This window comes from Cervus canadensis, chromosome 1, assembly GCF_019320065.1.
Source record: "Cervus canadensis isolate Bull #8, Minnesota chromosome 1, ASM1932006v1, whole genome shotgun sequence".
Taxonomy (NCBI): domain Eukaryota; kingdom Metazoa; phylum Chordata; class Mammalia; order Artiodactyla; family Cervidae; genus Cervus; species Cervus canadensis.
In genome coordinates, this window is record NC_057386.1 from 4,968,189 (window position 1) to 4,989,689 (window position 21,501).

A 21,501-nucleotide genomic window follows, 5' to 3' on the forward strand; every position below is an offset into this window, starting at 1 on the left:
ACTGCGATCTCGGGGTCTTAGCTACTGGACTGCCAGGGAGGTCCCCTCCCACCCCAGAGACTTGTTTCTGAAAGGAGAGAACGCAAATCTGAAGAAGACCTTAACCAAGACCTTCATCCTCACTGCTGCCTACAGGATAAAAGCCAAGCTTGCCGGAGACTGTGCGCCGCCCTCGTGTGTGATCCGCCCACCTGCCCTGGCCCACCTCTCTCCGCCACCACGCTCAGTGTGGCAGGGGCAGTCTTGGGCCCCAGCTCCTGACTTCTCTCTGCCTCCTGTCATGGTCTTCTCCCGGGCATGGTTTGTCTTCCTGCAGCATGAGTTTGTAGGGCAGCCATCACAAATCGCCGCAAGCTAGAGGCTTAAAACTGGAAACGTGCTCTCTCAGAGCACCGGAGGCCTGAAGTCTGAAAGCACAGCGTCAGGCGATACTGCACGGACAGAAGCATCTGCGGGTCAGTTCTGGGCCTCGCCAGGCCCTGTTTGTTTCTGCCCCTCCTTTTATAGCTCTGTCCCGGCTTTGAGAAGGATACGCCCTGACCCAAGGCAGGTGACGAGACACGGGAGCAGAGTCAGCCTGCCCACCTGAGGTCCCGCAGCTTCAGGCCGTTGAGGTCGGCTGCCCTCCAGCTGAACCACAGAGGCAGGACTGCGCCCAGCGGGCACGCGCAGAGGTGTCCCAGCCAGTTCCCGGGCAGCTGGGAGACCAGTCCTTACAGACGGTGCTGTGTCACTGAAGTCTTGTGGTTGTCAGGCAGCAATGGCTGACGAATACACACACCTGGTACCGTGACCAAACAATGACCTAGTCAGCCTGCGGCAGGGCACTTTCTTTTCTTTTTCTTTATTTTGGTCACACAACACAGCACACAGGATCTTCCCCGCCAGGAGCCTAACTTGTGCCCTCTGCGTTAGGACCGTGGAGTCTTAACCCGGGGCGCCCGGCACGTCCCGCAGTGCACCTTTAGACCCAGTGTTCCCTTTGTCTGAAACGTATACCCCACCGCCACCTATCAAGGCCATCCACCTGATGAGTTCCAACTCAACCTTTAAGTCTAAATTGAAGCACCGACTCCAGGAAGCCGTCGGGGACTGCCCTGGGTGCAGAGTCGTGACTGGTCAGGGCTCTCATCTTACACTCTCCCATCACAGCGATGCCCGCTCTGCCACTGCTTCTTTATCTAGCTATAAGGCTTTCGATCCCTGGCGCTCGCAAAACGACTGGTACCAAAGTTTGGTACTAAATGAAGCAAAGAAAAATAGACGTCGTGGGGACAGGGCAGAAGCGGGTGAGGAGGAAAGCGGGAGAAGAGACTCAGCTGAGGACAGAAGACAGCGAAGGTCGACAGAAGTGCGCGGGTCCAGACGCCCCTCGCACCGTGATTCTGACGCATGCGGCTGCTTCGGGGTCCTTCTCCTGGTGATAAAAGCTCGTCTGATCACTAAGCCACAGAACACAATGGGAAAAGGAAGCAAAAGTCTGGGGCGGGGGCAGGGGAGGTGGTCCCTGCTGAAACATCTCAGGGAAAAGGCAAGGATAGCCAGACCACACAGGATTCCACAGAGGTGAAATGCAGCTGATCTATTTTCTGTGACGATAACCACAGAGGCGGGATTAAGAGAGAAAAAGCAACACGCACGCACGCTTTATTAAGCCTGTACCCATGATGTATGCCAATAAGAAACATAACCAGGAAGTTATCCCCAGCAGCTTCCACATTTGCTGATATAACTCATATGTATTAAACGCCTACTGTATGCTGGCTAGACTCTGTGTTAGGTACTCCACAGGAACTAATTTTATTTAATCTCCATGGCCACACTCTCAGGTAGGACTGTACCCATTTTACAGATAAGGATACCAAGGCTCAGAGCGGTTAAGCAACTGCCCCAAGACACACAGTCCTATGAATCAAGGGCATTTTGATCAAAGGTCCTGCGTGATCCAGTACGACACACCGCCTCCAAAGACGCAGTAGGGGCTTCCCTGGGGGTCCAGTGGTTAAGACTCCATGCTTTCAATGCAGGGTGTGTGAGTTCGATCCCTGGTTGGGGAACCAAGACCTCATCTAATGCTCGCTTGGTGAGGCCAAACACAAAAGACAAGAAGCTTTAACGTAACCCGGGTGGGGAGCATGGGGGCGTTAGAGAGAATGAAGATGCAATATATCTAATGCTATGAAACTCCAATACTTTGGCCACCTGATGCGAAGAGCTGACTCATTTGAAAAGACCCTGATGCTGGGAAAGACTGGGGGCAGGAGGTGAAGGGGACGACAGAGGATGAGATGGCTGGATGGCATCACTGACTCAATGGATATGGGTTTGTGTAGACTCCAGGAGTTGGTGATGGACAGGGAGGCCTGGCGTACTGCGGTTCATGGGGTCGCAAAGAGTCAGACACAACTGAGTGACTGAACTGAACTGAACTGAACTGAACTGATGGGGCTACATAAAGCCTAATGCCATTATGGGATATCATTACACCATGTATCATCAGGTAATATATCATTAGCATCATGAACTAAAAAATAACCCGTGCACTTTCTCAGACTTATTACCTGCCAGCCCTGCCCTGAATCGCTCTGATGCTGGATCAGAGGAAGCCCGGGCATCACCGAGGAGCCAGTCTGCTGGAACTCCTGCAAATGCCACGCGCTGTGCCATATGGAAACTTGATATGCAAGCCCTTCCTGCAAAACGGGGAGGGGCGAGCAGAGTCGGGATCGGGGTGTCAGACAAAGCAGGCAATTATTTTTCCGAAGGCTGTCAGGAGAGGACGGGGAGGAGAAAGGCAGGGGTGACCGTGAAAACATGCCGAGAAGAACCCGAAGCCCCTGGGACTGAGGAAGTGAGGACCTCAGCCTCACCCGGACGTCACACTTCGCTGTCCCGGGGGACAGGCGTGTGCGGCTGCCCACTGGCTTTCCTTCCGCAGGGGAACTCAGGGGCGAGCAGAGAGCAGTGACAAGCATCCCTTTTCATTCTGTCCTCTTTTGCTTCCCAAGGGAGTCCAAATGGGGTAACTGATCAATGAGGAAGCTGTGAAATCGAATTCATATTTTATGGCAAGAAAAGAACATTTCAAACATAAAAAGTGTCCTCTGCCCTTCGGTCTCCTCTTCCCCACCCCCACTCTGCATCTTGTATCTGAATTTTTGTGGTTTTTGTTCAGTCGCTCAGTCAGGTCTGACTCTTTGCGACCCCACGGACTGCAGCACGCCAGGCCTCCCTGTCCTTCACTATCCCCCAGAGTTTGCTCAAATCATGTCCATTGAGTCGGTGATGCCATCCAACCATCTCATCCTCTGTCGTCCCCTTCTCCTCCTGCCCCCAATCCCTCCCAGCATCAGGGTCTTTTCCAATGAGTCAGCTCTTCTCATCAGGTGGACAAAGTATTGGCGCTTTCAGCTTCAGCATCAGTGCTTTCAATGAACATTCAGGACTGATTTCCTTTAGGATGGACTGGTTGGATCTCCCTGCAGTCCAACGGACTCTCAAGAGTCTTCTCCAACACCACAATTCAAAAGCATCCATTCTTCAGTGCTCAGCTTTCTTTATAGTCCAACTCTCACATCTGTACATGACTACTGGGAAAACCATAGCTTTGACTAGATGGACCTTTGTTGGCAGTCATGTCTCTGCTTTTTAATATGCTGTCTAGGTTGGTCACAGGTTTCCTTCCAAGGAGCAAGCGTCTTTTAATTTCATGACTGCAGTCACCATCTGCATTAGACGTTGACCAAACCTCCCCCGTTGGCAGAAAAACCTGCTCAACCAGAAAGGGCAACCTTCTCCCAGGGTCAACAAGACAACTCCTTAAAAGATAACATTCCTTTTTGATTTTGTAAGAGGTCACATCACCCATCACAGTGACACTTGGATCTGGACTGTGTTCACTGTCAATAATTTCTTGCCTGGAGAAACCCATGGACAGAGTCCACATGGTTGAAAAGAGCTGGACGCGATTGAGCAACAGACACCTTCACTTTCTTTCTTTCTAACGTGCAGCCCTCTGTCTCAGAAAACTTACACGACTGCGCCTTGACTTCTAGTGGGTGGAACAGTTCTCAGAGTTTTCTGAGATGCCGTTCCTGGGTTATAATCTTCATTTTGGCTCAAATAACATTTCCCATTTCTATCTTAGGTCAACTGATTAATTTTTCGTCAACAAAACACACAAACAGACAGTATCCCACCAAAATGCCTCTGGCATCTCTACCAAGAGTACAGAAGCCCTCTGGATAGCATGATACAACTAAGATCGATTGTACCCACACGTCTCGGTGGTTCAGGGCATTAATTAGGATGAGCTGTGTTTTGCTGCCATAACAAAGTACCCTACAAGTCCAGGCACCCAGGGGTCCAGGGACAAAGGCTCCTCCTCAACCCATGCACCTTCCATCACCACCTGAGCATCCCTGGGCTTGCTGCTTAGTGAGACGCATCCTTCTGAATCTAGATCATTCGCATCACAGAAATGAGCCTCAGTTTCCTCGTCTGTCAAATAAAATGAACAATACCACTGACCCCACAGGACTACTGTGGTTTCCCAGGTGGCGCAGTGGTAAAGAATCCGCCTGCCAATGCAGGAGATGAGGGTTCAACCCTTGGATTGGGAAGATCCCCTGGAGAAGGAAATGGTAACCCACTCCAGTATTCCTGTCTGGGAAGTTCCATGGACAGAGGAGCCTGGTGGGCTACAGTCCGTGGGGTCGCAAAGAGTCGGATACGACTGAGCAATTGAGCACACCCACACACAGGACTATGCATGCAACGTGCATGCCCACAATATATGTTCCACGACTGAGTTATATTCTTGAGACATTTCCCACCCAGAGAAAAAGGCAACAGGAAAAGATAGAGAAAGCAAATGTTCCAAGACATGAATTATAGTTGTTCCCATGTGGTGAGATTAAAAGGAGACTTTTTTTTTATCTCCCGGAACTTTTCTATTCTCTAGATTTTTAAAATAGTTAACATATGTGATTTTTAACAAATGGAGGAAAAAAGCCAGCGTATAAATGCATCTAACATGAGACCATTAAAGCCAAGTTTAAAAAGTGCCTAACCTTGAAGGACCTTGAGGATAAGAGGCTACAGACGGCAGCCCAGGTTCCAGATGCAGCCAGAGCCCTGTCTTTTAAAGCCTCTGAGCTACGGATGTTTTTCACATTTTTAAAGGATTGTAAGGAAGGAAGAGGAAAGGAAAAGGCAACAGAGACCATATGTGGTCTGCAAAGTGCAAAATATTTACTTTCTTGTCATTCTTAGAAAAAGTATGCTGACCCTGTTTTAGCTCATTTGATCACCTGATTCTTCACAAAGCCAGCCTTCTCCTTGCAGGGACTTTACTTGGAATTCATTTTGGGTTTGTTTTTTTTTTTAATGCTATATGCACATGTACACATTGTTGCTGTTCAGTCGCTGACTTGTGTTTGATTCTTTGTGACCCCATGGACTGCAGCACGCCAGCCTTCCCTGTCCTTCACCATCTCCCGGAATTTGCTCAAACTCACGTCCATTGAGCTGGTGATGCTATCCAGCCATCTCATCCTCTGTCATCCCCTTCTCCTGCCCAATCTTTCCCAGCATCAGGGTCTTTTCCAATGAGTTGGCTCTTCGCATCAGGTGGCCAAAGTATTTGAGCTATGCACAAGTGTAAATGCACGCAGTACATATAATTCTCCTTTTCATTCAATGATCCCACATTTAGGGACTGTTTATTGCGTTGGGAGGTATTAGTGGGGCCACAGCATCCAGCCTGGTCCAGGCACTGGTGTAAGCTGGAGGATGCAGTGATGAATAAGGTTCTGGGATCAAACGCACACTCACTCCATCCTCAAACGAACGACGCTCTGAGGCCCCAGCTCCAGGCCACGTGCTCTGTGGCAGGTGCTGGGGATTCGGGGCAAACAAGACAGATCAAGACACTGCCCGCGAGGAGCTGACAGTTCACCAGGGAAGCAGGTGCCAGGCAGGGGCCGGGTAGAGAGGGCTACAGAGAGGCAGGACACTTCACCCAGACGGGACCTCCAGGAACACGTCTGGAGGAAAGGACGCCTCCGGTCCTAAACAAGGACTGGCCAGCTGACGCGTGAAGGAGGAAAGTGGTTCCCAGCAGAGGGAGACCGTGAGGAAAAGCTCAGATGCCAAAGGGCACATGTGTGTCCCGAGAACCCACTGCAGCAGCTGACGCTTGGCTCGGGGGCAGAAGACCAGCCTGAGCTGAAGCTAAGGAGGTGCCTGGAGCACAGCCCTGGAGAAAATCCATGTTAAAGAGAAAAGACAGAACGGCGTGGACCCGAGGGGAAGATCGCAAAGGACTTTGGATGGAGAGTAAACAGTCAGAAATGTATGTTTTGTATGTGCTCAGATGCTCAGCTATGTCCAACTCTTTGCAACGCCATGGACTACAGCCCGCCAGGCTCCTCTGTCCCCGGAATTCTCCAGGCAAGAATACAGTGGGTTGCCATTCCCTTCTCCAGGGGATCTTCCCAACCCAGGAATCAAACCCATGTCTCTTTATACCTCCTGCATTGGCAGGCAGGTTCTGTACCACTAACACCGCCTGAGAAGCCCTGGCCACCCCTTATTCAGAGCTGAGCTCCAGAGAGCTTGGCGTCTGTTACCCCAGCAAACTGTGGGTCATCTGAGCTACCAGCCACGCTGCCCGCCTGGCCTGACCTGACAACTGGTTAAATGGAGATGGTGATATCCGCCCCCAGGAACTGAGAATTAGAGCACACGAATGAATCCTGTACCCCTGTACCCCCACACTCACAGCGGGGCCGTTCACAACCGCCCAGAGGTGGAAACAGCCCAAGTGTCCGGCAGTGGATGAATGGAAAAACCAACATGACATAATCAGGCAGTGGAACCGTGTTCAGACATAAAAAGGAACGAGGTTCTGACACAGGCTACAACGTGGATGAAAGCTGAAAACATTATGCTGAGTTTAAAAGAAAAAAAAACAGACACAAAAGGTCACATACTGTATGACTGCATTTATACAAAAATAGCCAAATGTGGGTGGATCGACAGAAACAGAAGGAAGATTTGTGGTGACCAGGGCTTGGGGAGTGACGGCTTAATGGGGATGGGGGCTTCCTTTTGGGGGGGAATGAAAAATGCTCTGGAACTAGATAGCAACGTTGGCTACACAAAACTGTGAAGGGACCAAGCGTCATTGAATGGTTCACTTTAAAACGGCTAACTTTGGGAGATCCCTGGGGCCTAGAGGGTAGGATTCCAGGCTTTCACAGCCGTGGCCTGGGTTCAATTCCTGGTCAGAGAACATCCCGCAAGCCCCAATGTGCAGCCAAAAATAAATAGATACAGATAAAAAGGTTAATTTTATGTTATCTGAATTTCACATCAATTACAAAAAAAAATTATTTTTTTGTACAGTTGATTTACAAGGTTGTATTAGTTTCAGGTGCAAAACAAAGTGATTCCATTATACATACTCTTTTTCATATTCTTTTCCATTATGGTCTCCTTTGGATACAGTACAGTCCCCTGTGCCATACGCTAGGAACTTTCTGTTTAGCCACTGAATACATAATAGCTTGTGTCTGCTGACCCGAAACGCCTAAACTCACCACCCCATTTCCCCTCTGGTAACCACACGTTCGTTTTCTATGTCTGTGAGCCTGTTTCTATTTTGTAAGTTCATTTGTCATTTTTAAAAAAGGACATTTTTAAGGAGACCATGAGAAACAGAGGGTCTGGGGTACCCCGGCCCCCAGGCTTCCCACCCGTGTCCCTCACACAGGACAGCTGCCCAGACCCCTGCATCACACCTTGCTGGACTGCTCTGTGATTTCCTCACTCTGCTGAGCGTCAAAATCCCCTCGGGACCCATTCCAAAATGCAGACGCCTCGGCAACTTCCAATGCAGGGGTCACGGGTTTGATTCCTGGTTGCAGACCTAAGATCCCACATTGCCGTGTGACATGACCCCCCACCTCCAAAAAAAAAAACAAACAGACAATCTGCAGATGCCCCGGCTTCATCGAGAGCCTGGGGTGGGGCCAGGGCGCCTGTATTTGTTCGGCCTCCCAGATGACTCTGGTGTATCCACAAGTTTACCAACCACAGACCAGGTCCCTTTTCCCTTTTCATCTTGAGACCGTCCCTCCAGCACCTGCAGGAAGCCCTTCTTCCCTCTTTACTGAGTTCTTTGCAATAAACAGTAAGACTCTGGCTTCCAAAGGAAATAAAAAGGTACTTGGATTGCAGTGAACCATCCAAGCAATAGCACCTGAATCAAAGCAAGTTATAATTTGCCTCAATCAGAGGTCACCAGCCTTGGCTGAACATCAGAGCCTTCGTGGGGATGTTTTCATTTAGAGACTGAGGCCCCGCCTGGGACACAATGACTCAGAGCCTCCTGAGGGAGGTCCAGGCGTCAGTACTTCTCTAAGGCACCAAAGGCAACTTCTCTGCTCTTTTCCACCCACTCCCCGATCACCCCCACCCTCGAGCACACTTCCTGGTCCAATTGCTCAGAAAATGTTGACTCTAAATGGCAGTATAAGTCTTTTGATTCTCAAGCAAACATAATTAAGAAAGTAAACAAAGCATGAAAAAGCCTATAACAGATCCACGCTTCAGATTAAGTTTTTCTATTTAACTATCTGTGGCTCATGTTTCTGGTGCCCATTAAGTGGTCAACTGCCAAGGAGCATAGATCTGCCTCCGGAAAATAATTCAAGGCTATAAAGCGCTTTGAATATATATCTCACATTTATTTACTTATTTGGCTGTGCTGGGCCTTAGTTGAGGTCTTCGAGATCTTTAGTTTCCACACAGGAACTCTTGGCTGCAGCATGTGGGATCTGGTTCCCTGACCAAGGACTGAACCCAGGCCCCCTGCATTCAACTTAGCGACTAAATCACCACCACCCCTGCATTGGGAGCCCAGAGTCTTAACCACTGGACCACCAGGAAGTCCCTCTGTTTTCAAGTTTGAGACTGGAAAGAGATTTCATGAAGATGATCTTATTTGATCTTTCCAATATCTCCATTCATTCATTCATTCATTCATTGGACTTCCTTGGTGGCTCAGACAGTAAAGAATCTGCCTGCAATGCAGAAGACCTGGGTTCAATCCCTGGGTCGGGAAGATGCCCTGGAGGAGGGCGTGGCAACGCACTCCGGCATTCTTGCCTGGAGAATCCCATGGACAGAGGTGCTACAGTCCATGGAGTCCCAAAGAGTTGGACACAACTGAGCAACTAACACTGTCTATCGCTCAGTATCACCATTCATTCATTTATTCTTCATTCCTACCTCCTGAAGCCCTCCTACCCACAGGGAAGAGAAGGGGCAAGATGTGGGAGATGCCAACACCTGGGATGGCCAGGGACGCTTTCTGGTGAAGAACACACAAACTGCATTCTGCAGGGTAAGCAGGAGAGAGTGTGCAAATGCTAGAAGGACTGTTCTGAGCTGGGGACCGCGCCATCGTGCTCACAACAGTATCAGGTTTTGCATTAAATTCAGAACACCCCAGTCTTGCTCAGGTCCAGGTGAGTCCACCTACTATTTACCTGTGGAATTGGAGAAGGGAAGGCTCTGAAGGGGACTGGCTGTGATTCTAGAGACAACATGTGTTTCTGAGAGACACGGCTGACGATCCCTTCCCCTCCCCCCGGCCCCAAGACACAGGATGAAAGGAGCCACAGGCACGGAGCTGCACAGGGCATCCTCAGAGCCGGTGTCCACGTCCAACTGCGGCTGACACATCTTCTGTCATGCATCCCCAGGGCTCAACATGGGAGACGACAATCTTTTAGCTTTTCCAGGGGCTTTAATCCAGCTCCTTCCTCTCAAAGAACTGGCCAGACCAACATCTCCATCTGTAAAATTCACTTTGATACCAGATACAAATACAAATACCAGATACAAATTCACTTTTCTTTTTTAATACCAGAATTCTGGGATCTTCCCTGGTGGTTCAGCAGTAAAGAATTCACCTGCCAAGCAGGAGAGGTGGGTTCGATCCCTAGGTTGGGAAGATCCCCTGGAGGAGGAAATGACAACCCAATCCACTATTCTCGCCTGGGGAAATCTCAAGGACAAAAGAGCTTGGCTGGCTGCAGGGTCACAAAAGAGTCGACACGACTTAGCAACTCAAGGACAACAACGACAACAGACGCTACAAGTGGAAAGGCCGCTGCAGTTTCTCCTCCCGTAAGTGATCCTTGACGTTCTCCCCCGCCTCCACCTCCTCCGTTAGGTGTTCTTCCGTTAAGTAGAATCAGAACGCTAAAGACGGAGAGAGTCGATGAAGGAGAGGCAGACAGGCCTCACCCCTCCTGGGGAAAAATAATCACCTCCTGCAGCATCTGTCCCTTCCACATAGCTGTCACACGTGGCCCCTCACAGCAACTCCAGCGGCCGGAAGCTGGCACCAGCAACAGCTGAGTACATATGAGAAGCATGTGCAATACCTCGTACAAAATAGAGAGCTAACGAGAACCCACGCACAGCTCAGGGAACGCGGTGCTCCGCGGTGACCTCGATGGGAAGGAAACCCAAAACGGAGGGGATCTATGTGTACACGTGGCTGATTCACTTCGCTGCACAGTAGAAAATAACGCAACACTGTAAAATCAACTACACTCCAATAAAAATTATTTTTTAAAAAAGGTATGTGCCCACCCTGCTCGTTTTAAGTTCTCAGCAGAGGCGTCTTCCGTGCCATCACGGCAAAAACTAAGGGAGACCGAACAGGATCGGGACACTCATGAGGGAGGGCGCTGGGGAGAAGGCAGTGCCCCCGTCACTTGCTGACCCCGGAGCCTGACCAGTCAGCGTCATCAGCCACGCTGCCCGACAGGAGCGTCTACGTCCCCGTCCCCGGCGGTGCTGGGCGGCCTCTTCGGATGTCAGATCCCCAGGCAGGGAGCAAAGCAGCGGGGAGCAGGTATCTCCCAGAAAGGAGGCTGCCAAGATGGAAAGCAAAGCTGCAAAATCAAGTGGCGGCATCACAGCTTGTATGTTACTACTTGTTTTTTAGGAAACACATAACAAAACCACGTCTCCAGGACACACACACACACACACACACACACACACATGTAAAAGCACAGAGCGACCTGACTGCTCGGCGGCAGGGAGGTGGTCCGGCAAGCTGCACCAAGACGGAAGGACTCCGTACAGGTGCTAAACCGACGAGACGAAAATCACTTCGAATTTTAAAAATAACACACAAGAAGAGAATGCACAGGCAGTTCCAACTGTGCAAAAATGTATGCGGGCACGTACACTTGTAAAGAGAAGGGAAGTCTAAATACAGGAGTCAGGGCTTAGGTTGCTTTAGAGTTGATTTGAAGCATAGTTAAACAATATAAGCATAGGAGAGAATGGTTATGTCTTAATATTTATAAGATACAATGTAAATCATTTTCCTAAAGGAAAAAAAAAGAGAAAAATCTAGAAGGGTACCCACTAAACTGATGATGATGGTTGACTTTGATCTGGGAAGAGTTCAGGAAAAAGGAAGCATCCTACTCCATTCCGGCTGACATTTTTTTTCTTTAGTTCCCCAACCAGGGGTCACCCCAGTCCCCCCTGCAGCAGAAGCACATTCCTAACCACTGGACTGCCAGGGAATTCTCCAAAACCAGATATCTTTTTTTTTTTTTCAGGCTACTGTAACAAATAACCATCAACTAGGTGGCTTATAAACAACAGGAATTTATTTCTGGCAATTGTAGAGGCTGAGAAGCCCAAGGTCAAAGTGCTAGCAGATTCAGTGTCTGGAGAGAGCCCACTTCCTGGCTCGCAGACAGTGTGCACACATCCTGATGTGCTAGAGGCGGAGAGGGGAGCTCCCTGGGGGCTCCTTTATCGGGGCACTAATCCCATTTACAAGGGCTCCACCCTCATGACCTGGTCACTTTCAAAAGGCCCCACTTCCTAACACCACATGCTGGAAATTAAGTTTAACACCTGAACTTTAGCAGGACACAGTCTGTAGCAAGAAAGAACTGTCACATAAAAATGTTTAATTTTTATAATGAGATTTGTGTGTTGTACTAATGCAATATTAATAAGACTAAAAAGAGAGACACGAGGCCATGGAGATACACAGCCAGCCTCCTCTCCTCCCCTCCCCTCCCCTCCCCCCCACCCACCAGCAGAAAAATCACTGCTTTACGCTGAAGGTGCAGTCTTCGCAGTCACCATCAATCCTAACTTCATATAGAAGCAAACTGCAAAGATCACAAAAATGCCAGCATCTCCAGATGGCTGTCCACGGTCCATTCTGTTTCTCCCTAGAGCCGGCCGGGGGGGAGCACCAGCTCGGACTGGCCTCGGCCGCACTCACCACCTCCGCCCTCCTCCCAGGCCTGGCCGATTCCACCTTCCCCAGCCACCCCTGCCCATTTCCCCTCTCATTAAGCCATCATTTGGCAAAGCCTCTGCACAACTCTGTCAGCTCGTGTCCCATTAACGGTGACCGTGTACGCCTTCTCCACCCCACCCTCAGATAAATGCAGGAAAATAAACACCCTTTCAGGGAGCGACTGGACAAGCGGAATTAACGCGGCCACAGCGGGTTCAACCTGACAGGCTGTGATGAGTAAAGCCCTTTTCATGAGCCATGTGGTGCTCGAGCTCCAAAAGGGAGACAAACACAGGGCAGCCGAGTTAGCGGACAAGGTCAGGGTTAACCATGTCCTTCCCGCCCTCCCAGAGTCTTGCCACCCTTCAGGTCCTGAATGCCTAAGAAGAAATAGGGAGGGCACCTCCCATGTGGGCTCGCAGAGGCACCTGTGCTTGGACCGTCATGGGTCAATGTCAGAATCCCTCCAGCAGGCACTTCCCTGGGGCTGCAGTGGTTAGGATTCCGCACTCACAGTGCAGGGGACAGAGGTTCGATCCCTGGTCGGGGAACTAAGATCACAGGCCATGTGGCACAGCCAAGGAAATACTAAAAAAAAAAAAAAAAAACAAGGCCAAGGAAAAATTTAAGAAAAGTTAAAAAGATATGTTTAGGGAATGCTCGAAACAATTTTAAAAAGAATCCCTCAAAGCACCTCTGTGCTGAGCGCACTCCTGCACTGGCTTGTTTCGCCAGGGACTGGCTTGCTCCCTCTCACCCAAACTCCATGCACAGTCCTCCCAGAGGACAGAGCGGAGGCTGTGGGGTCTTCTGCAGGCAGGGCCCCCTTCCTCCAGGTGCTCGTTCTGCAGGACGAGCCCCCTCTGTCATCGCTGCAGCCAAAGCCTTTTGCTCTCACGGCTGCGCCCTGCTCCCGGGCCGAGTGTTGAGCCGTGAGGCTTTGTCGCAAGGTGGGATGAACAGGAAACTGAAAAGATCTCCGTTTGAATCGCCCCACGGAACTCCTGGTTCCTAAAGTCCAACTGCAGTGAGCATTCTGAAACCAAACTCTGGCCACCACTTTCTCCCCCAGAAGACCGTATTCCCCTTGGCTGCTCAATCAGTGCTGACAACTAGCCAGACTCAGGGTCAAAACCCAACAACTCAAGACTCCAAGATGCGTCTTCCCTACGTCCGAGCTATTGCCCTTTCTGGGTCTGGTTGGCAAATCCACAGTGAGACCGAGGGAAACCTCCAGCCCGTCTCAGAGGGATGGACAGACAGCTCCCCAGCTCCACTCTTAGAGTCAAGTTTGCATTTGGGTACTGCTGCAGTTATAAGCAATGCTTATCTGTTTATGAGACCGTCCAAGACAAATTCCCCTTCTGACATCAACAGCATGAACTAACTTCTCTTAAAACGTCCCAGAACAGATGCTTCCTGCCAGGTTGATCTGTCTGCCAGTGAGCGAGGTCCTGGGCGTTCGTGGTTCTTACACCCTTTCTGAAGACCTTTCATTCCCTCCCTCAGTGCTCACCCACCACTCCCCAACCAGGCCTCATTTTCCAAGACTTCGCCCTGGGATCTTCTCCATATTCAAAGCATACAGTAGAGCAAACAGGAAGCAAAAAGTTAAGGGGGAAAAAAAAGGTACCGCTGCACAGAACAAATGACTGTTTACACTGCCCAGAGAAAGCCTCTGCGTTTGGGCAGCTGATCAAATACACTGATACTCCCGCCCTCCCCGCCCCAGCACCAGGGAACGGTGACTCCTCACGAGACAAAGAGCCCTCTGCCACATATTGCCTTGGAAGCCCGGCAGGGGGCGGGGGGGCTCAGGTGGGAAGGCAGAAGGAGACCAGCAGGGGCCGTGCCAGCCCCGGTCTGCCATCCGGGAGTGAACGCCACTGGCCTTCCTGCCCGGGCGAGGAGAAGGCACTCCACTGGCAAGGTTACACGGAAGCCGGGTGGGCTGGAAAGCAGGACATGGCAATCCACCCCCAGGACCCGCTCAGAGCCATCACCAGGCAGACGTGTCTGACAGCAAGGAAGCAGAGGGCCCGGGGGGCAGAGGACCACAGGCTTGACACGGCCGCTCAAACTCTCACTGAACAAGAGTGACACGCAGTCTGTCCTCCGAGACGACATCACAGCACAACCAGCCGTTCGGTCCAGAGGCTCTCGAGTCTTCTCCAGGAGACTCCTCCGGATCAAGAGTGGTCAGTTTCTCATGAGCCTCTGGGCCACGGTCCTCCCGAGGCTCTTCCTTCTCTCTCTCCGATGGGGAAGGAAGAAGGCAGGTGGGGAAAGGTGAGCCTACCTCCGGGGGTACGAGCCCTGCTGACTCCAGGGGCTCCGACCTGCTTCCCACCCATCACGATGCCCCCGGACGGTCCTTCCCGCGCCTCCTCCCTTCCTGGGTGAGCAGAGAACTCAAGCCCCAGCCCAGGTCTCTCGGGGGAGCTTCTGCCCACCTCGGGGACTTGCTAAAACACCGCGCCTGGTAAGGTGACGCATGCCTGCACTGGGTCCTTCCTGACGGCCACCCTTCAGCCAAGCTGGTTTCAGCCGATGGCGCTGGACCACAATCTCACAGTCTGGCTTTGGCTCTCTCTGCTCAGGGACCGCAGCCAGGATGCAGCCTGCCCTGCGTATCGGGCTTCTCAGTAAGCAAGGACAAGCTCATTCCCCAAGCCCAACCCCCAGCACTGTTTAGGCAAAAAAAAAAAATCATCGGCTCACCCAAATTCTGGTGCTTATCACTTTCTTTAAGTAATGAATTTCTGGCTGAGCTGGGGTCTCATGGCTGTGCAGACTCTCTCGTCACAGAGCACTGGTCGAGGCTATGTGTGGCGCTCGGGCTTAGCTGCCCCGAGGCTTGTGGGACCCTCCCGGACCAGGGATCGAACCCATGTCCCCTGCATTGGCAGGGGAGATTCTCAACTGCTGGAACACCAGGGAAGTCCTTGGTGCCTTTTTAGATTTTTTAAAATTTTTACCTGGCAACCCCTAATGGGAGTTATCAACCCTCAGGTCATAAGAAGGAAAACTGGGGTAAGGGACATACAACTGGTTCGTGTCGGAAGCGAGCCCACTCCAGAGCCCTGATGCCCGGTTCCCCGCCTCATCCTCCTATTAACCAGCGTTCATGGAGCGGATGCTCTGCTGAGGGTCTTCTGCTGTGGTTCTGCGTGCTGTCAGCTCCCCGGTGACGTCACAAGCTCTCTAAGGGTCAGCCCAGCGTCCCGGTCACTCCCTTGCCCCAGTTGAGGTCCACTCCTGCAGACAGTGCCGCACCGAATGACGTCAAGTTGTTCTCCACGCGTTCAATGAGATCTGACATTTAAAATCTGAACTTTCCAAAATGCAACTGAAGGGATGATGAGTCAGACCACCGAGAGCTTATTTTCTTTTCAGCCACAATTCAATCCCTCTAGGTAAAAGTCCTAAATGGCTGGAAGTATCTATTTCGATATCACTGGCCACTTAACAGAGACACGACCGTGGGTGTTGAGCTTGAACAGAAGTGGATTCACGGCACAGAGCTACCACGCCCTGACGCAGGAGCCCAGCGGGGAGCGGTACTCACCCAGTGAGGCATCAGGAGGTCGGCCAGGTAGACAAACGCCGCTCCGAGGGTGAAGCCGACGGCCACGGGGAGAAAGGCCAAGGAGCCGAAGCCGCCGGAGGCCGTGGCCATTTCCACCGCCGGGGCCAGGAGGGACCAGTAGGAAGCCGCCAGCATGACCTGCAAAGCAGAGAAAAGCAGCAGACCATTAAACCATCCCCAGAAGCCCTTCCAGTGGGGACTTTCCTAATTCTCTGTGGCCCAGGTGGAACTCTTCAGTGTCTGCCTTTAATCATCAGGGGTAGGTAGGAACCATTCCGATGCAAAAAGCCCCCATGAGAAATCTACCGCTGTGAGAACTTAATCTGGAGTAGGATGGAGTTGACCTTGTGAAGAGGGAGTCTAGTTTGCTATCATCTCTCATATCCGTACCTGACTGCTGGAAAAACCATAGCCTTGGCTATACCGACCTTTGTCAGCAAAGTGATGTCTCTGCTTTTAAATACGGTATCTAGGTTTGTCATAGCTGCTGTTTGTAGATAAAGAAATTGAATCTCGAAGTAATAAGATCATTTGCCCAAGGTCACTGAGCCAGGAAGTGGCAGATCCAGGGAACTGAGCAGAGTGGGACCATCCCCACCTCAGTGAGAAGGGAACCACAAGAGGGAAAGGAGAGAAATGAAGCTGGACTCGAGCCGCAGCGGAGTCAATGGGATCAAAAGTTCTCCAGGGTTTAGTGAATTAGACAATCACTCACAGTTGTCTCCTCTTATAGATGCCGTGACGCCGTGGCTAGAGTACACCCACGACCCATTGCAACCGTGTGACAGTCAGCGCTGACAGGTACAATGCTGAATGGGTTTCTAAAATTACTTAATGACGCCTTGCCTTTAAAAATACATCTGCATCATCCATCTCCAAAATAACATCCCGAGTGACAGAACCAGGTATTACGAACACAACAATAAAGAGCAAATACGTGAGGAAAGAGAATGATTTCTCTTCTGCGAAGCGTCACCCACACACAGTCACTGGCTCGGCACTAGACGCTCCCAGGAAAAATCTTAGCGCCACCCGTAGCAAACTGCACCTGCCTCAGCTGTTGCTCAGTCGCTCAGTGGGGTCTGACTCTTTGTGGCCCCATGGACTGCAGCTCACCAGGCTCCTCCGTCCTCCTCTATCTTCCTCTATGCTCAAACTCATATCCATTGACTCAGTGATGCCTTCCAACCATCTCATCCTCTGCCACCCTCTTCTCCTTTTGCCTTCAATCTTTCCCACCATCAGCGTCTTTTCCAAGGAGTCGGCTCTTCGCATCAGGTGACCAGAGTATTAGAGCTTCCTTATCATTTCCTTCTAATGAATATTCAGGGTTGATTTCCTTTAGGATTGTCTGGTTTGATCTCCTTGCTGCCCCAGGGACTCTCGAGTCTTCTCCAGGTCCACAATTCGAAAGCATCAATTTTTCGGCACGAAGCTTTCTTAATGGTCCAATTCTCACATTCGTACATGACTACTGGAAAAGTCACAGGTTTGACTATACGGACCTTTGTCGGCAAAGTGATGTCTCTGCTTTTTAATACGCTGTCTAGGTTTGGTGGTTTACTCACTAAGTCGAGTCCAACTCTTGTGACCCCATGGACTGTAGTCTGACAGGCTCCTGTCCATGGGATTCTCCAGGCAAGAATACTGGAGTGGGTTGCCATTTCCTTCTCCAGGGGTCCTTGCCGACCCAGGAATCGAACCCAGGTCTCTTGCATTTAGACTCCCAGAAACAATAAAAGTGGCTCATCAGTTTAGCTCCATGGGACCATCAGAGGAAGCTTGTGGGAACCTCCTCTATGCCAGGGGCTAATTCATCCCTCTCCCAGACTTTGTCTCACCTGCTTTAGAATTCAACAGCCCTCTGGAGCTGCCATTTGTGGTAAGCTCCCACCAAGGAAGACCAGCACAGAGGCAGAGGCGGCACAGACATGCCCGGCAACCTCCATCCTTGCATGTTTCAGGGCCTCCCATTTAGACCACATCGTCAGTAAGACCACTCCAGTCCCTCCCCATATCTCATCCCTGTCGATGTCACTGGGGTACCTCCCCAGCCTCGGCACCCCATCACCTTCTCAACATCAAGTCCAACCTCCTCTGTCAAAGCTCCCTTCTGTCCCTAGGCATCACTGGGTACCAATCTTTTTTCTGCCTCTACACATGAAAAATACACAATATTCTCATGGACAAGTGATAAGAGGCAGATCAGAAATGTTGTGCCTCTCAAGGGAGGCTTGGCCAGAATCCAGGATGCTGGACATGGAAAGACATCTCCGACGACTCAGGTGGGTCCCCTCCTTAAGAATCCCTGTCCTTTGTCCTCCAGTCAAACCCAGAACCCAACAGGATTTCCTTCCTTCCTTTTCCTCGCCAGTCTCCCTGCCTCCCACAACTCGGAACATGACCAAGAATCGGTCTTGAGATGGAGCTGGGTTCCACTGGAATTGCAATGAGAAGTCTCTAGGCTCTGCATCTGGAGAGTAGCCCCCGCTTGACACTAGAGAAAGCTGGTGCGCTGCAAGGAAGACCCAGTGCAAACATAAATTAATTAACTTAAGAAAGAATAAAGGGCATACGTGACTGACAAAATAATCACTTCTCCCCCAAAGATGTGTGTGTACATGCTAAGTCACTTCAATCGTGTCCTACTCTTTGTGACCCTATGGACTGCAGCCCGCCAGGCTCCTCTGTCCATGGGATTCTCCAGGCAAGTATACTGGAGTGGGTTGCCATGATCTCCTTCAGGGGATCTTCCTGACCCAGGGATCGAACCCACGTCTCTTACATCTCCTGCATTGGCAGGCGGGTTCTTTACCACTAGTGCTACCTGGGAAGCACCCCTCTCAAAGATGACCACCTCCTAATCCCTAAAACCTGTCATGTCACCTACATGGCAAGAGGGACTCAGCAGCTGTGGTTAAGGATTCTGAGATGGGGAGATGATCCTGGGTGAGCTGGGTAGGGCCCCTGTCATCACAAGGAATGTTATGAGAGAGCAAGACGGGTCAGAGTCAGAAAGAAGAAGAAACGACAAGAGCATGGTCAGACAGGGGAGACTGGAAGATGCTAGGCCACTGACTTGAAGATGGAGAAAAGGTCATGAGACAAGGAAGGCCGGTGGGCTCTAGAACGCGGAGGAGACAGAGCAACAGGTTCTTCCCAGGAGCCTCCAGCAGGAACACAGCCCTGCGGCCGCCTTGATTTCACCCCAGTTAGAACCAGCCTGGACTTCTCATCTCCAGCACTGTCAGATGAGACATCGGAGTCGTTCTAAGCCACTATGCTTGTGGTGCTCTGTTAGAGCAGCAACAGGAAGCTGATGCAGCAGATAAAGGCATGTGTTGCTTTTTCTTTTAAGAGCAGTTTTATATTCACAGCAAAACTGAGCAGAAAGTACAGAGAATTCCCACAGACTCCCTGCACCGCATATGCACCACCTCTCCACTACCGACACCCTACACCAGGGTGGGACATTTGCTACAACCAATAAACCTACACTGGCACGTGGTTATCACCCAAAGTTCCCAGCTTACATTAGAGATCACTCTCTGTGCTGCATATTCTGAGTTTGTACAAATGCACAATGACACGTATCTATTATTCTGGTATCAGGACTGGCAGTTCCATGCCCTAGAACTCCTGTGTTCCGTCTGTTCATCTCTTCCTGCTCCCTGGCAACCTTGGCAACGGCTAATCTTTTTAGTGGCTCCACAGTTTTGTCTTTTGCAAAATGCCTTATAGTTGAAACTGTACAGGATTCAGCCTTTTCAGACTGGCTTCTTTCACTTGAGTGAAGTGCATTTAAGATTCTTCCATGTCTTTTCATGGCTTGATAGCTCATTTCTTTTTAGCACTGAATAATAGTCCTTTGTCTGGATGGACCATGGTTTTATTTATCTGTTCACTTATTGCAGGACATCTCGGCTGCTTCCACGTTTTGGCAATTATGAATAAAACTGCCGTACACATCCGTGTGCTGGCTTCTGCGCGGACGTAACTCTTCAGCTCATTTGGTAAACACCAGGGAGTGTGATTCCTGGACTGTATGATAAATCCTGTATTTTTTTTTTTAAGATAATCCCTCAACACGGGTCGCTTCCTTGAAACTGTCAACACTAGGAAAGCTCCTTTAAATGTTAGGCTTTTTTTTAAAGTCTGTATGTAGCGACATATTAACTAGCTGATACAGAAGCAGGAAGTAGTGCATCTGATTAACCTTCAATTACCCCTGAGAAGCAGGGCCTGGAGGGGACAGTCTAGTGAAGAGGAGGTGGTAATCACCAGGCACAAGACTCCAGGGAATAAGCTAAAAAAAAAAAAAAAAAGTCGTTACCAACCAGTCCCCTTCGTGACTCCAGATGACAGGTACCTAAGGTCCTCCGGCAGCTGCAACCCTGCTTAGAAAGACAACCCGAGCTGCCGGTGCACCAGGGGAGAGCAAATCTGACCTCACACTGGGTCTGTTTCTTTTCCTTCTAACTTTGTATTCTACTGCTTTTGCTGTAAGAATATTGCCCGTAGCCTGAAACACACCGGATAGTCCATTCTCAGGGCTCTGATCTTTATTTTTATTTTTTTAATTTATCTATTTATTTATTTCATTTATTTGGCTGCACTGGGTCTTCAATGCTTCGTACAGACTTTCTCTAGTTGCAGCGAGCAGGTACCTTAAACACACCGGATAGTCCATTCTCAGGGCTCTGGCTTTTATTTTTATTTTATTCATCTATTTATTCATTTCCTTTATGTGGCTGCACCGGATCTTCAGTGTTTCATACAGGCTTTCTCCAGTTGCAGGGGGCAGGGGCTACTCTTCGCTGCGGTGAGGGGCTTCTCATTGCGGTGGCTTCCCCTGTTGCAGGGCCTGGGCCCTAAGGTGCGTGGGCTCAGAGTGAGGTGAAACAGGTTTAGCTGCTCCTCGGCATGTGACACCTTCCGGATCAGGAAGGCAACCCACGTCCCCTGCTTAACCCCTGGCCCACCAGGGAAGTCCCAGGCTCTAAAACATTTCTCCACTCAGAGAGAGATAAAAAGCTGCAGAACTGAGAATAACGTTTGTCTTTTTGGAGGCTTATAGGAACATCATGATTGACCTACGTGAACAGAGGAAAGACCAGCGGATCTGACACCAGGAAGTTTGCAACAGGCACGCACACCCGCTCCCCTTTTAATATAAAAGCAGCCTGAATTCGGGTGGGATGGTTCTTTGGGACACCGGCCCACCATCTTCTCGGTCCACCAGTTTCCTGAACAAAGTCGCTATCCCTCGCCCCGACGACTCTCTAGATTTACCGGCCTGCCGGGCACTGTACCAGCCTGGTGACAGCAGCACCAGCCGGAAAGATATCAGATGGAGCCGCGCAGAGCCGCTCCCCCAAAGAGCACGTCCTCCCTAGGTTCCTCGCGCAGGGGGTCCCCGGGTCAGGCTCTGCGTCTGCAGAAGCCGGAGACTAACCTCCCCGACGCCCCTTCTCAGAAAGACACTCAATGATGTGTTTACTCCATGAGATGAGGCAATGAGACAAGAAAGTCAAGACAGGGGGAAGGAAAT

At 50.6% G+C, this 21,501-nt stretch overlaps 1 protein-coding gene across 7 annotated transcripts in view; it reads right to left on the bottom strand.

Moving 5' to 3' along the window:
• SLC39A11 (solute carrier family 39 member 11) overlaps window positions 1-21,501 on the bottom strand; it is a 365,940-nt gene that overhangs the window by 218,095 nt on the left and 126,344 nt on the right. For all 7 annotated transcript variants that reach the window (XM_043453277.1, XM_043453139.1, XM_043453212.1 and 4 more), the window contains one exon: window positions 15,930-16,088. In XM_043453277.1, the coding sequence (XP_043309212.1) occupies window positions 15,930-16,088 (159 nt within the window). The remainder of the gene's footprint in view (window positions 1-15,929; window positions 16,089-21,501) is intronic.